The 12,500-nt window shown below is 32.6% G+C and overlaps 2 protein-coding genes across 6 annotated transcripts in view; one reads left to right on the forward strand and one right to left on the reverse strand.

Moving 5' to 3' along the window:
- LOC125038091 (enoyl-[acyl-carrier-protein] reductase, mitochondrial-like) overlaps window positions 1-5,386 on the forward strand; it is a 26,225-nt gene extending 20,839 nt beyond the window's left edge. For both annotated transcript variants that reach the window (XM_047631353.1, XM_047631352.1), the window contains exons 2-6: window positions 1,287-1,526; window positions 1,870-2,022; window positions 2,163-2,284; window positions 4,527-4,662; window positions 4,941-5,386. In XM_047631353.1, the coding sequence (XP_047487309.1) occupies window positions 1,299-1,526; window positions 1,870-2,022; window positions 2,163-2,284; window positions 4,527-4,662; window positions 4,941-5,201 (900 nt within the window). In that variant the 5' untranslated portion in view covers window positions 1,287-1,298 and the 3' untranslated portion in view covers window positions 5,202-5,386. The remainder of the gene's footprint in view (window positions 1-1,286; window positions 1,527-1,869; window positions 2,023-2,162; window positions 2,285-4,526; window positions 4,663-4,940) is intronic.
- A 5,247-nt stretch (window positions 5,387-10,633) lies between these two features.
- LOC125038246 (glycerol-3-phosphate acyltransferase 4-like) overlaps window positions 10,634-12,500 on the reverse strand; it is a 50,092-nt gene continuing 48,225 nt past the window's right edge. For all 4 annotated transcript variants that reach the window (XM_047631677.1, XM_047631678.1, XM_047631676.1 and 1 more), the window contains one exon: window positions 10,634-12,043. In XM_047631677.1, the coding sequence (XP_047487633.1) occupies window positions 11,920-12,043 (124 nt within the window). In that variant the 3' untranslated portion in view covers window positions 10,634-11,919. The remainder of the gene's footprint in view (window positions 12,044-12,500) is intronic.

Here is a 12,500-nt window from a genome sequence, read left to right on the forward strand (position 1 = left end):
GAAGAATAGTGAAAAAGTGATTGGTTGAGGTGATTTTTTCTCTTTAACCCATCCAGAGACATTCCAGTTTCTTCCCATAATAAGATGAAGTGACAACGAAACATGCAACATGGTCAAGTAAACCAACACGTCATATTGGATGTTGCTCTAATAAAAAAAAGTGCTTAGTCACTAGAATAAGGAAGAGAACATTACTTTCTTTAACATGAAGGCCAATCTCAATGACATATGAAGCTGTCATTATTACTTGACTTGATCATTCATTATCGGCAGTAATAATAATCACGTTTCTATTTTCTAGTAACAATGAGTCAGACATCCAGCATGTCTATGAAGCGCATTACTTGTGTCAGACATTCACAAATAAAGCTGAAAAATAAGGATAAGGAAATGCTCTCTTCCCAAGGTTATTCCTTTTCCTGCTCCATTAATTACAGAGTCACAGTCATCTTCTTCTTCTTCTTCATCTTCGTCTTTGGTTCTGATATTAAAATGTTAATTATACTAATACACTTGCCATATCATTGATTATTAATTAGTCAGGTTAGAACCTCATGAAGATTAGGAAAAACTGATCTGCTTGTCAAGGAAGCAACGCTATTGGGTAAAAAAAAGTCTACGTTGAATAAAGGTAAACCTATGATGACATATCACAGCCTGCAGATCTGTGAATAAAACAACTAAATGTCCTATGTGTATTAAACAGAAATTCAGAGGCATGGCATTACTTTTTTATTATCATCACTTGATGCAGCCATATTCTGGAGACTTACTGATTAATCTTCCTAGGACAATTTAGATTTTGATTTGATGAGCAAAAGTAAGGTTCAGCTTGGCTACATGAATATTTATTATACTATATATTTATTTTAATATCTTATACCATCATATGTGGCTTAATTTTTACTGTATGATATTCTTTTATTTTCCTTGATATTTCTATAATTTTACTTCTTTTAATATTCTTATCAAAGGCCATAAACAGTTAATCTGTATAAGTTATTTAGATGTAAGTTACATGTGCATTTTAGTTTATTTATTTATTTATTTATTTATTTCATATGCACTACTTTCACATCCATCTCTAATCTTTAATCTATATCAGATTACAAACTTCTCAGTTTTACGCAGGGGTCAGCTGATGTGATTTTTTGTATTATTTATTATTGTCATATTCTATTATAAAGCTAATGAAGAAGAAATAAAGTTAGGTATTACATCTAGATTCATGGATATTTGCTGTCATGATTAGGTGATTGTCATATACACATTTCTTCCTCCATCAGGTCCTGGTGAAAATGCTAGCTGCCACTGTGAATCCCGCAGATATCAATACCATCCAGGGGGTTTATGCTGTGAAGCCCCCACTGCCAAGCATACCTGGCAATGAAGGTGTAGGAAGAATTGTTAAGGTTGGCAATAGTGTAGCGGGTGACTTTAAGCCAGGAGACCATGTCATACCCAGGATTAATGCTTGGGGCACATGGAGGGATTATGCTGTGGCATCACACAAGGAGCTTATAAAGGTGAGTAAGAGGCTAGTTCACTTACCTGTGAAGTTTTGTGATTTTACAGGATGTTGAATGGTTAGCTTTGCCCATATTGGTGTTTCCAAAATTCTCATTAGCAATCTTTTTACACTTTTTTTGAGACTGTTTTCACAGATTTTCCTATGTTTGATTTACATATTTCATCAAGTAGCACTAATCAAAGAATTTTAGTGGTAAGAATTGAAACAGTATCTACCTGAAAATATATTGCAAATGCAGAAAACACCAATTCTCTTTATATTTTTGCAGTTAAAGCAGTTAACAGGTAGATTGGTATGTTTAGATAACATGATATAAAATACTTTGTGCATTTCCACAGATTCCATCTGATGTAGATGTAGCAACAGCTGCTACAATAGCAGTCAATCCATGCACTGCCTATCGTATGTTAAAGGACTTTGTTCCTCTAAAGGAAGGTGATACAATCATCCAGAATGGCAGCAACTCAGCAGTAGGCCAGGCAGTCATACAGGTAAAAATTTAATTTTCAAATTTTGCTTGGACTGTTTGCTGTCAAAATGCCCAAGTATGGGTCATGAAGCAAAATATATGAAATAAACAGTAAATTACAAAGTCATAAGTTGCCACTAAAATTTTAATGGATTATTCCAGATAGCAGCTGCATTTGGCTGGCGGACAGTGAATGTTGTCCGTGATCGCCCAACCATTGATGAATTGAAGGAAAAGTTGACTAAACTTGGAGCAACTGTTGTGGTAACAGAGGAAGAATTGAGGTACACTCACAAATAAATATCCAACTACACCCATAGCCTGGCATAGATATTTATGCATCACCCTTAGATAATGCAATATTCATTGAATCTGAAGTATGAGATAATTATCTTTTTTTTCTTTTTTTTGTTTATTTATTTATATATGATGAACATTAGTGGTAATAGTAGTAGTAGTGTAAGTAAGAGAGGAGTAATCAGTAATGGGTTATTCTGGTATTCATTGTATATTAACAATAAAAACTAAACATTTGCCGTATAACCACCACCTATCTCATCTTATTGCCTTTGCCCCCCTTCATCTATCTTTCACCTTAGATACAATAAATACTGCTCCATCTGCAGAGAAATATGGCAGGCCGTGAGTGTATGCTGTTCAGGAGTATATGGATGCATGAATATTATTTTTAATTCTTGATTTATCCTTTGAAAATCCCTTGATAACTGTTTAATGATTAATGTTTTAGACTAAAAGATGACATCAGACGTCACACAGCACTATGGTAAAGAATTTTGGTGGGAGGGATTTAAAGAAGTTCTTTTTTAGAACAAAATATCCTAATAAGTGGGATAGTGGGAGTGGAATAGGATAGGGATTGATAGAAAGGGGATCTTAAGGACCAAGGGTGATTAGATCAAGTGGAGGGTATTTATGTGTCCATGGAAGGAGAACAGGTTGTTAATTGAAAAGTTGGGGGATTCCATGAGGATGTTTGACAGGGTTGGGGAAGAGAGGTCAAGTAAGGAAAAGGGAGGGATTTTGATAGACTTCTATATTGACTAGAACATTAGTCTTTGTAGTTTCAACTTGTAGATACTACTTTGATGCATTATTTTCCTAGGAAAGGGAATAAATGTGTAAAAATCCAAAGCTTCACTATTAATGGATATATCTGTGCTTTTGTTGGTGGTTGCTATTTCCTTATATCTGGTGTGATAAAGAGTAAAAGTAATGGCCCATTTTAATTATATAATTATGAATAGGGTATAAAACCACACATTTTCTTTGATCCCATATTCCCAAGAAAATGTTTGTCCTAATGTACTTTGTCATGTTTTTTTACATGAATCAATATAGAGCAGAAATTCAACAGTGCTGTTGAGTTCTGCAGGGTAAACAATACTGTGATATTTTTCTGAATAGTTTACCATAGGTTATGTATGTTTTAGAAGCCATGGCAGTAGTTCACTTTAATTGACCTATGGTAATATGATTTTCAGTTTTCATATTTTATGTACTATGGTTTAACAGTTTTCTTGTCCTCTGAGGTCTTGCAATGTGAATTTGGGTTTCTTAGCATATGTAGTAACCTCAAAGTAACATGTAGAGTCCAGGTAGGGCTTAACAGCAAGCCAATTTGTTTTGGTGCTAAGGTACTGCACCCATTGTAAGAACTTCTTAGTTTTCCAAGGAAAACATCCATTGTTATTTTATCCTAATCATATGCTGATATTAAGGAAAGACATTATATTTTGTTTTTTTTTTATCAGATAGTTAATATAGTTAATGATTTTATATTTTCATGAAGTTAAAAGTGGGAGTATTGGTGCTTTCAAATAAATATATTTGAGTGTAATTATTCTTGCTTTCATGTATAATGCAGATGGAAAATAGTTCAAACAAATAAATGTGCTAGACATCAAAGGTCATATAGCACTATGGTAAAGTATTGTAGCAAAAAGGGTAAAAATGAGATAACAATTACGATAAATGGACAAAAAAAAGAGAAGGAAAACGAAAGGGGGAGAAAAAAAGACTATGCAAAGGGAGTTGCGGCAAAGGCTGAGGTGATCCCCTACCTTGGGACACTGTCTCTCTGTCTCCCTTGCCTCCCCCAACAACAATGAGCAAGGGACTGGGGAGATATAATGCAGAATTATTATTTATTGAAAATGTTCTGCTCTGTCAATATCTGAGGCCGTTAACAGCATATTCATAATATAATGATAGGGATAGTATCATGGTGAAAGCGGTAAAAATGAGTCAACGATTAGGATAAGTGGACAGAAGGGATGAAGAAGAGAAGGAAAAAGAAAGAAAAAAAAGACCGTGCAAAATAACTTAAGGCGAGGGCTGAGGACCAAGGTAGGGGTGATCCCCTACTTTGGGCTGCAGTCCCCATCTCCTAAGCCCCTCCATGACAACAAGTAAGAGATTGGGGGGTATAATGCAGATGAAGTAGCAAATACTTGATCTCAATCTTATAAGTATTTAGGACAATTCACTGAACTTTTAACATTTCAGAAAAAGTGAGGCAGTCCAAGCTCTCCCTAAACCTAGTTTAGCTCTAAACTGTGTCAGTGGTCGCAGTGGGACAGAGATCTTGCGGCAGTTGTCACCCCAAGGTGTTATGGTCACTTATGGTGGAATGTCAAGAAAAGTAAGTCAGCAGTGTACAGTGAGTGAACCAAGCAAAAGGAAGGCATTCAAGTTTGGCTTGGGTGGTTATCCATTTTTTCTTCTTTTAAGTCATTTGAAGTAACTGTTGATGGGCATTCTGTATTTAAAATTTTAAAATATATATAATTTTACCATGAGTCAGCAAATTCACATGCCTCACCTTCACATCTGTGATACTGTTCTCTTGATTTATGTCAACAAAAAAAAAAAATACATAAAAGTAATAATTTATGATAACTCAGTCTTTGTTCCTTTCAGCCTGTCACTGTTCCCGTTGGTTCCCTGATCTTCTCAGATGTGACTCTTAAGGGATTTTGGATGACCCGCTGGAATAAGGACCATTTTAGTCACCCAGAACGAGAGCAAATGTTAGAGGAACTTTTTGACTTAGTGAAGCAGGGTAAGTTGTGTCCACCAGATCATGCAATGGTCCCCTTTCAGGATTATAAAACTGCTTTAAAAGATGCTATGCCAAGTGATGGTATGGTTGGTAAAAAACAAATACTGGTCTTTCCCTAGATAAGAACAATTGATTTTGCTGTTCAAGAGAGTAAAAGAAATATTGACTGTTCTAAACCTGTATACTGACTGGGTGTTCTATTTGAATATATGCTATGTATGGTTGAATACATTAAGTGGGGGTTAGCTGCTAATATCCTCATGATGTATATAAAGTTCTGGAAGCAATATATTTATTTTATGACCATCTTTTTTTCTTTTTCCTTAAATTTTGTTAAAAACACTCATTTTCAACAAATATTAAAGGTTCACTGTCATGTAATCAATTTATGATAAGCTCAACTAAATGTGAAAAATATTGGTCTTCAAAGGTTATGGCTAATAAAACAGGAAGTAGAAATGCGCACTTTAATAATATAATACTTGCCTTTAGGCTAAATTCAACACATTTTCCCCTACAAATCTGATATTGGCCCTAAATACATGTGGAGATGAAACACCAATATGTATGTAATGCACCAAAATATACCCAAAACAAATTTACAATAAGGTATAAAAAACTGCAATAAAGATCTACATGTATATAATATGCCTCAAGAGAGTTCTCTCTCTTTTTATCTCTAACACTAACAGAGGGCTTTGTATAAATATACACTGGATGTGGTTTGCATCTCACGAAAGGGACTATGGAGCGCCACAAATACAAGGTCAAAAAATAATTCTGATGCCGTGGGTAGTTGGTGGAAGACACGAGGAACCTCCCTCACTCTCAATTCACATGATACACAGGTACACATCAAGGCTTGCCCACTTGGTTCTAGGATGGAGTTAAAGGGATTACACAGTATAAGGAGTGTGGAATATAATAATGCTTCCACCAACTTGCCAACATCTCTTCTAATTTTCTGGCTATTAGATAAAAATTGCACAATCACACTAAGCAAGTTTTGGACCCAAGTACTAGTAGCATTGGTGATACAGTTGCATTTTTTTTTCTTTTTTCTTTTTTGTTGCTAAGGCAGATCTGCAGGATCTAAATTTACCTTGTAACTACTGTTCTATTTTTTTTTCCTATTTTTTTCTGTGAACATGTGCATTTACTGGCAAAAGTTTATCACATTTTTAAATCTTAAGTAAAGAGCAATATATAGATGTTACATGATGCTAGAAATTAATGTAGTACCTATTCATGTTAATTTATTTAACCCAATTCTACTGGGAACATGTACTGTCCTCTCTCGTTTTGTTCTGTGAAATATGTTTGCACACAGATAGCTCTACCAGTGCTCAGCCACCCAGCAGACAATTGTTAAGCCTACATGACCGCACCTGATTTCCCCTTTCCTTGACTTCAGGATATTTATTTTCCCTCTTTCCTGATGTTATTAATATCACTGACATAATGGTTAGTATAATGTTATTAACAATACTAAAAGCAAAATTAAATAAAGATTAATTTTTAAAATCAAGGAAAAAGGTAAACAGGTAAGACTAGGAAATGATTGGTGACTATGCACTTTTGGAGCCATCTACATGTAAACACAATTAATAAACTAAACTCAGTGGCATTTTAGTACATACAAGCCGCCCCCAAAAGCAATGGGTTAAGTTTAAATTTTCTTTCATGGCCTCTGGTTGTAAGGGACGAGGGAGTTTGAAAAAGGAAATCACTATGCTATTTGCCCTTATAATTATATCAAACTAATTCACACAAATAATTCAACCTGTGGCAAATTTAACAAACCAACTGCCTATATGACAAGCAGTGGCAACTTACAGAAAATTATATCAAATGCTTAAGTAGTAATTTAGAAGTTTACTTAAGACTTTTTTTCCTTTTTCTTTTTTTTTTTTTTTTACATTTCCTTTTGTCCTTTTTTTTTCTTTTTTCTTCCTTTTGTTAGCCCCTAAATGTAAGACACACATCAACAAAATGGTATAAAAGACTTGGAAAAAAAAAGAACTATAAATTCTAGTCAAATTGAAATTATGCAATAAACAGTAGAAAAGACCCTACACTAGAACAAGCCCCGTCATTCTTAAGTTGGTCACATCTAAGAAATAATCAAGGTAAAACAAAAGTTATGAAAAAAATAAACAAAGACTTCCCTGATATAAATGATATGTCAAAGCTATTTATAGGTAGATGTGAACACTTACAAGCAATACTTCTAGAGTGACTAGTTTCAGAAACTTCCTATTCATTTTGCCCCAACTACTCTATTTCTTACTTTTTTTTCTGGTTGATATTATTTTAAGACAACAAATTTTTATGGCATACAAGAGTACATCCACATGAATCCTGAAATCTGCCTCATATGTTCACCTGTGTAAACTAACAAATTCACACCAAATTTATCAACTATTGATTATAACTCTTGAACAATCTCAATAAATACCTTGCATACAAAATTTGTAAGTATTATACATGCATGCTAACAGGACCAGTCCTTGATATTTTTTAAGTATTGTAAATCTGACTTTTTGCTGGTTATTTCTACAAGTGAAGTCGGTATTTTCGTTGTATTTTCATTTGCTGGAACGAGCCATGACAGAATTTCTTAGGATATTTTGGGAAGACTTTTTTCTTGCTGTTACATTCTGGATTATTTGAAAATCTGGTTATTTCATACTCTTCCATTGTATACAGTAATATAAAGGCATCATAATCATTATGGTGAACATTTTGGACTTCTTTTTTTCAAAACGCCTATTTACACAACAACAATAATCAGAATTTCAAGATTAGCATATCAAAAAAACTCCAAGATATTCTGAACTACGTGAATATCAAGGGCCCACTTCACAACAACCACACCACATACAGAGACACATACCAAATTTATTGTCAGAAAGTGACAGCAGTAATAATAAACAACATTCCTATCATTCTGAACAACAGAAGAGTAGGAAGAAGAACAAAAAGAACAAAAAGCAGCAGCAGTCTAAAGAACTGCCTTGAGGCATATGACAGTTGATGAGAATGGGGTATGCATGGATGCCACAAATAGGTTCATCTAAGAATCTGTGGCTCATGATTTCTCTCTAAATGATGATGCAACGTATTTATGACAATGACTAAGCTGTAAGGGTCATGACAAGACATGCCCAAAACTCTCAAATCAAGAGACAAGACTTTCATGGTAGAAAATTGTGGAGTAACTTGTTTATTTACCTCATCCCTTGTAAAATAAACAGATTCATGCAAAAAATGATGATGAACATGAAACAAGTATCAAAATCAGTTGCAACTGACAGCTGCTAATAATGGAGGTAATATAGAAAATATCAGTAAATCATCAAAAATCTGAATATACCATTTTCAAGAAGAAAAACAAAGTTATCCCTTCAGTATAATTTTTACAGTGTTCACACTGGCACAAATATTCACATTTATCTTATCATACTTTCAATGTTTATTGCAGCTCAAATTGTTCACTGCTGAATTGCACCTTGTATACTTTAAAAAACTAGTGTAAAGTATCCTGTGAGATAACATTCTACATTAAACTATAACACAGACATTAGCTATGTTATCTTTCTTCCTTCACCTAACTGCATACAACCTATCACATTGCTGTATGTGATAAATTAACAATGGCATGTACATCTTATTTTCCCACTTATGCCAATATTGTTAGAAGAACCAAAAAATTCCTTACATGACAATCTCAATGGCATTCATACCTATTGTTTGTTATTTGCCAATTAAACTATTAGTGAATGCCTCTCAGACAACTAACATTTAGCATATGTGCATCACCTTTTCTTCAATTCTCATCCCCAAGCATGCACTTAGATTTCTGTTTCTCTTCGTTACTGCTCCGGTTTGCTACCTCCTTAGCACTGCCTGTGTAATGAATCATTAAGTTACTGAAATATAGCTCACATTGTTTTGCTGTGTCCATTGATGTACGTCTTACAGGCAATGCACCTCTTCTAAATATTGCAAATATAATAATTATAAATAAAAATACATAATACATCTCCTCCAAAAATCTGAGCTTGAAAACTTAAATATATAAAAAAAAAAAAACTATCAAATAAATAAATAAATGAAATAAAAAATACATACATACATACATATATATATATATATATATATATATATATATATATATATGCATATATATATATATATATATAAATAAATAAATATATATATATATATATATATATATATATATATATATATGCATATATATATATAAATAAATATATATATATATATATATAAATATATATATGCATATATATATATAAATAAATAAATATACATATATATAAATAAATAAATATACATATATATATATAAATAAATAAATATACATATATATAAATAAATAAATATACATATATATAAATAAATATACATATATATAAATAAATATATATATATATATATAAATAAATATATATATATAAATAAATAAATATACATATATATAAATATATATATATATATATATATATATATATATATATACATATATATACATATATATACATATATATATACATATATATATATAAATAAATATATATGATATATATATAAATATATACATATATATACATATATATACATATATATATATATAAATAAATATATATGATATATATATATAAATATATAATATATATATATATATATATATATATATATATATATATATTTACAGATATATTTATATATATAAATATATATATATATATATATATATATATTTACATATATATTTATATATAAATATATTTATTTATATATGTATATTAATTTATATAAATATTTATTTATGTATATATTTATTTATATATTTATATTTATATATACATATATATATATATATATATATATATATATATATATATATATATATATATATAATTATATGTATAAGTATATACACATGTATATATACATATACATATATATACATATATATTCACATATATATACATATTTATATACATATATATACATATATATACACATATTTATCCACATATACATATATATATACATATATATATTCAAACACACACAAATACATACATATGTATATACACATATGTATACATATAAATAAAAATGCATCTACATATATATATACATAAAAATGCATCTACATATATACATATATATACATGCAAATATACATACACATATACATATGTATATGCACATATATATATGCACAAGCATTTGCATTTATATACATATACATATACATAAGTACACATTTAATATGGCTACAAAACTAATCAAAATGTAGAGTAATGGAAATGTACGTCCACAATTTAGCAGGAAAGATATTGACATCTGATTTAAAGGGTCATTGGGCTATATTAAAGTACTTTCCTTTGATTACTAATGACTTACTAATGATTTACTTTACAAAGTATCAACTGCTAATTCATATATATAAATATAATTATGTATCACAGTCATAATTGTTTCATAATTACCTACATAAGTTGTCACTAACATATTTTCCCCATACAGGTTTAATGCCATGTGAGAAGCATGCTTACATTATTACACAAGTACAGTATGAATGGAACACAGATTCATGTACTTAAAACACATACTATTAAGTGGACAATTCTTTTATGACATAATTTACAAATGCAACCACATGTGAACATGCGTGCACACATACATAAACACCAGAAAAAAAATGGAGACACACCATAACTGAGACTTGGACAACCTCTTCAAAATACCCTCACACATGCTACTTTAGGTGATACTATTTATTGGTCCTGATGGTTCTACCAGATGTAGCAAATCACCACCTATGCACCTTTAACAAAAGAGCAATTCCAGGATACAACAAAAGCATCGGAAATAATCTAGTCTTTGACCCTTCAAGGGAAAAAGGATAAGAGAATAACAATAACTACTGACTGGTCATCTTAAGCAATATTCAGTCTCATTCCAGAAACCAAATGTTAAACCTCATTTATTTCTCTGACATACCAAACATCAAGTATAGCCATAAAGGACAGAATATCGAATACTTGCAACATTATAGTCATCTTCCAGTGTTATTTGTGCCGATATCCTACATAAGCGTGATGAGAACAAAAACCAAATCAATACTTGACATATCCAACAGGATCAATAATTTAGTTTATGGTTATTCTTTGCAATCACTCTGAAACAAGACCATTCTATATAACAAAAAAGTTCATGGCTCTAAAAATGCATGACATTCATATCTGAGTATTAAAACACCTAAATGTAATATACCTGACAGAGAGCAGATAGTAAATCTTTCATCTGCCACAAATTCTCCTACTAGGGGTAGTAGCACCACTACTGTGATACTACTCCTTTTCCCCTTCCAACAGCCAAACAAGAAACACACAGAAACCTGATATATCCCTCAATGACTTCCAAGGACGAAAACAATGAAAAACTTTATCCACATAAATTTAATTTAAATTGCCACTTTCAAGCTCTTAGATCTTCTACTCAATCTTGCCTCTTAAACTTATTGTCTTTTCTCTTTCCTCTCACTGCTCTCTTCATCCAGAAAAAAAAAGAAGGGAACAATGTGTGAACGTATAAGTACGAGCGATCACGAGTGCAGTTAGCACCTGGCGTGAAACACAACGGACGCCAGTCACTGTTACACCAACCCTGATTCTCTTACTGCTCTATTCCATCTTGTTTCTCTCCCCTACCCTGGCTCCCATGCCATCGCATCTCTCTCTCTCAACCATTCATCATGTTTTATGTGACCTTCTTTCTTTCTAATTCATCCTTTAGTCATTCAGTCTTTTCTTCCTTCTTTACAGTGTTGACATTCTGAACCTTAAGACGCCTTGAGAATTCCTGCTGGTACTGCTCTTTCCACTCCTTCTTGGGAGCAGAGCGTTTCAGCCCACCATCCCTAGACACAAGGAGGAGAGACTTTAAATCTAGCTATGAAAAAAAGGATAATGATATACAAATCAAATATATATACCATATCTATCACAATTTTTTTATTTTAAAAAGCATTAATTGGAGGAGGAGGAGGAGGAGGAGGAGGAGGAGGAGGAGGAGGAGGAGGAGGAGGAGGAGGAGGAGGAGGAGGAGGAGGAGGAGGAGGAGGAGGAGGAGGAGGAGGAGGAGGAGGAGGAGGAGGAGGAGGAGGAGGGAGGAGGGAGGGAGGGAGGATGGAGGAGGAGGGAGGAAGGAGGGAGGGAGGGAGGGAGGATGGAGGAGGAGGGAGGGAGGATGGAGGAGGAGGGAGGGAGGATGGAGGAGGAGGGAGGAGGGAGGGTGGAGGGAGGAGGGAGCATGGAGGGAGGAGGGAGCATGGAGGGAGGAGGGTGGATGGAGGGAGGGAGGAGAATGAGAAGCAA

The sequence above is a fragment of the Penaeus chinensis genome, chromosome 24, assembly GCF_019202785.1.
Source record: "Penaeus chinensis breed Huanghai No. 1 chromosome 24, ASM1920278v2, whole genome shotgun sequence".
Classification (NCBI taxonomy): Eukaryota; Metazoa; Arthropoda; class Malacostraca; order Decapoda; family Penaeidae; genus Penaeus; species Penaeus chinensis.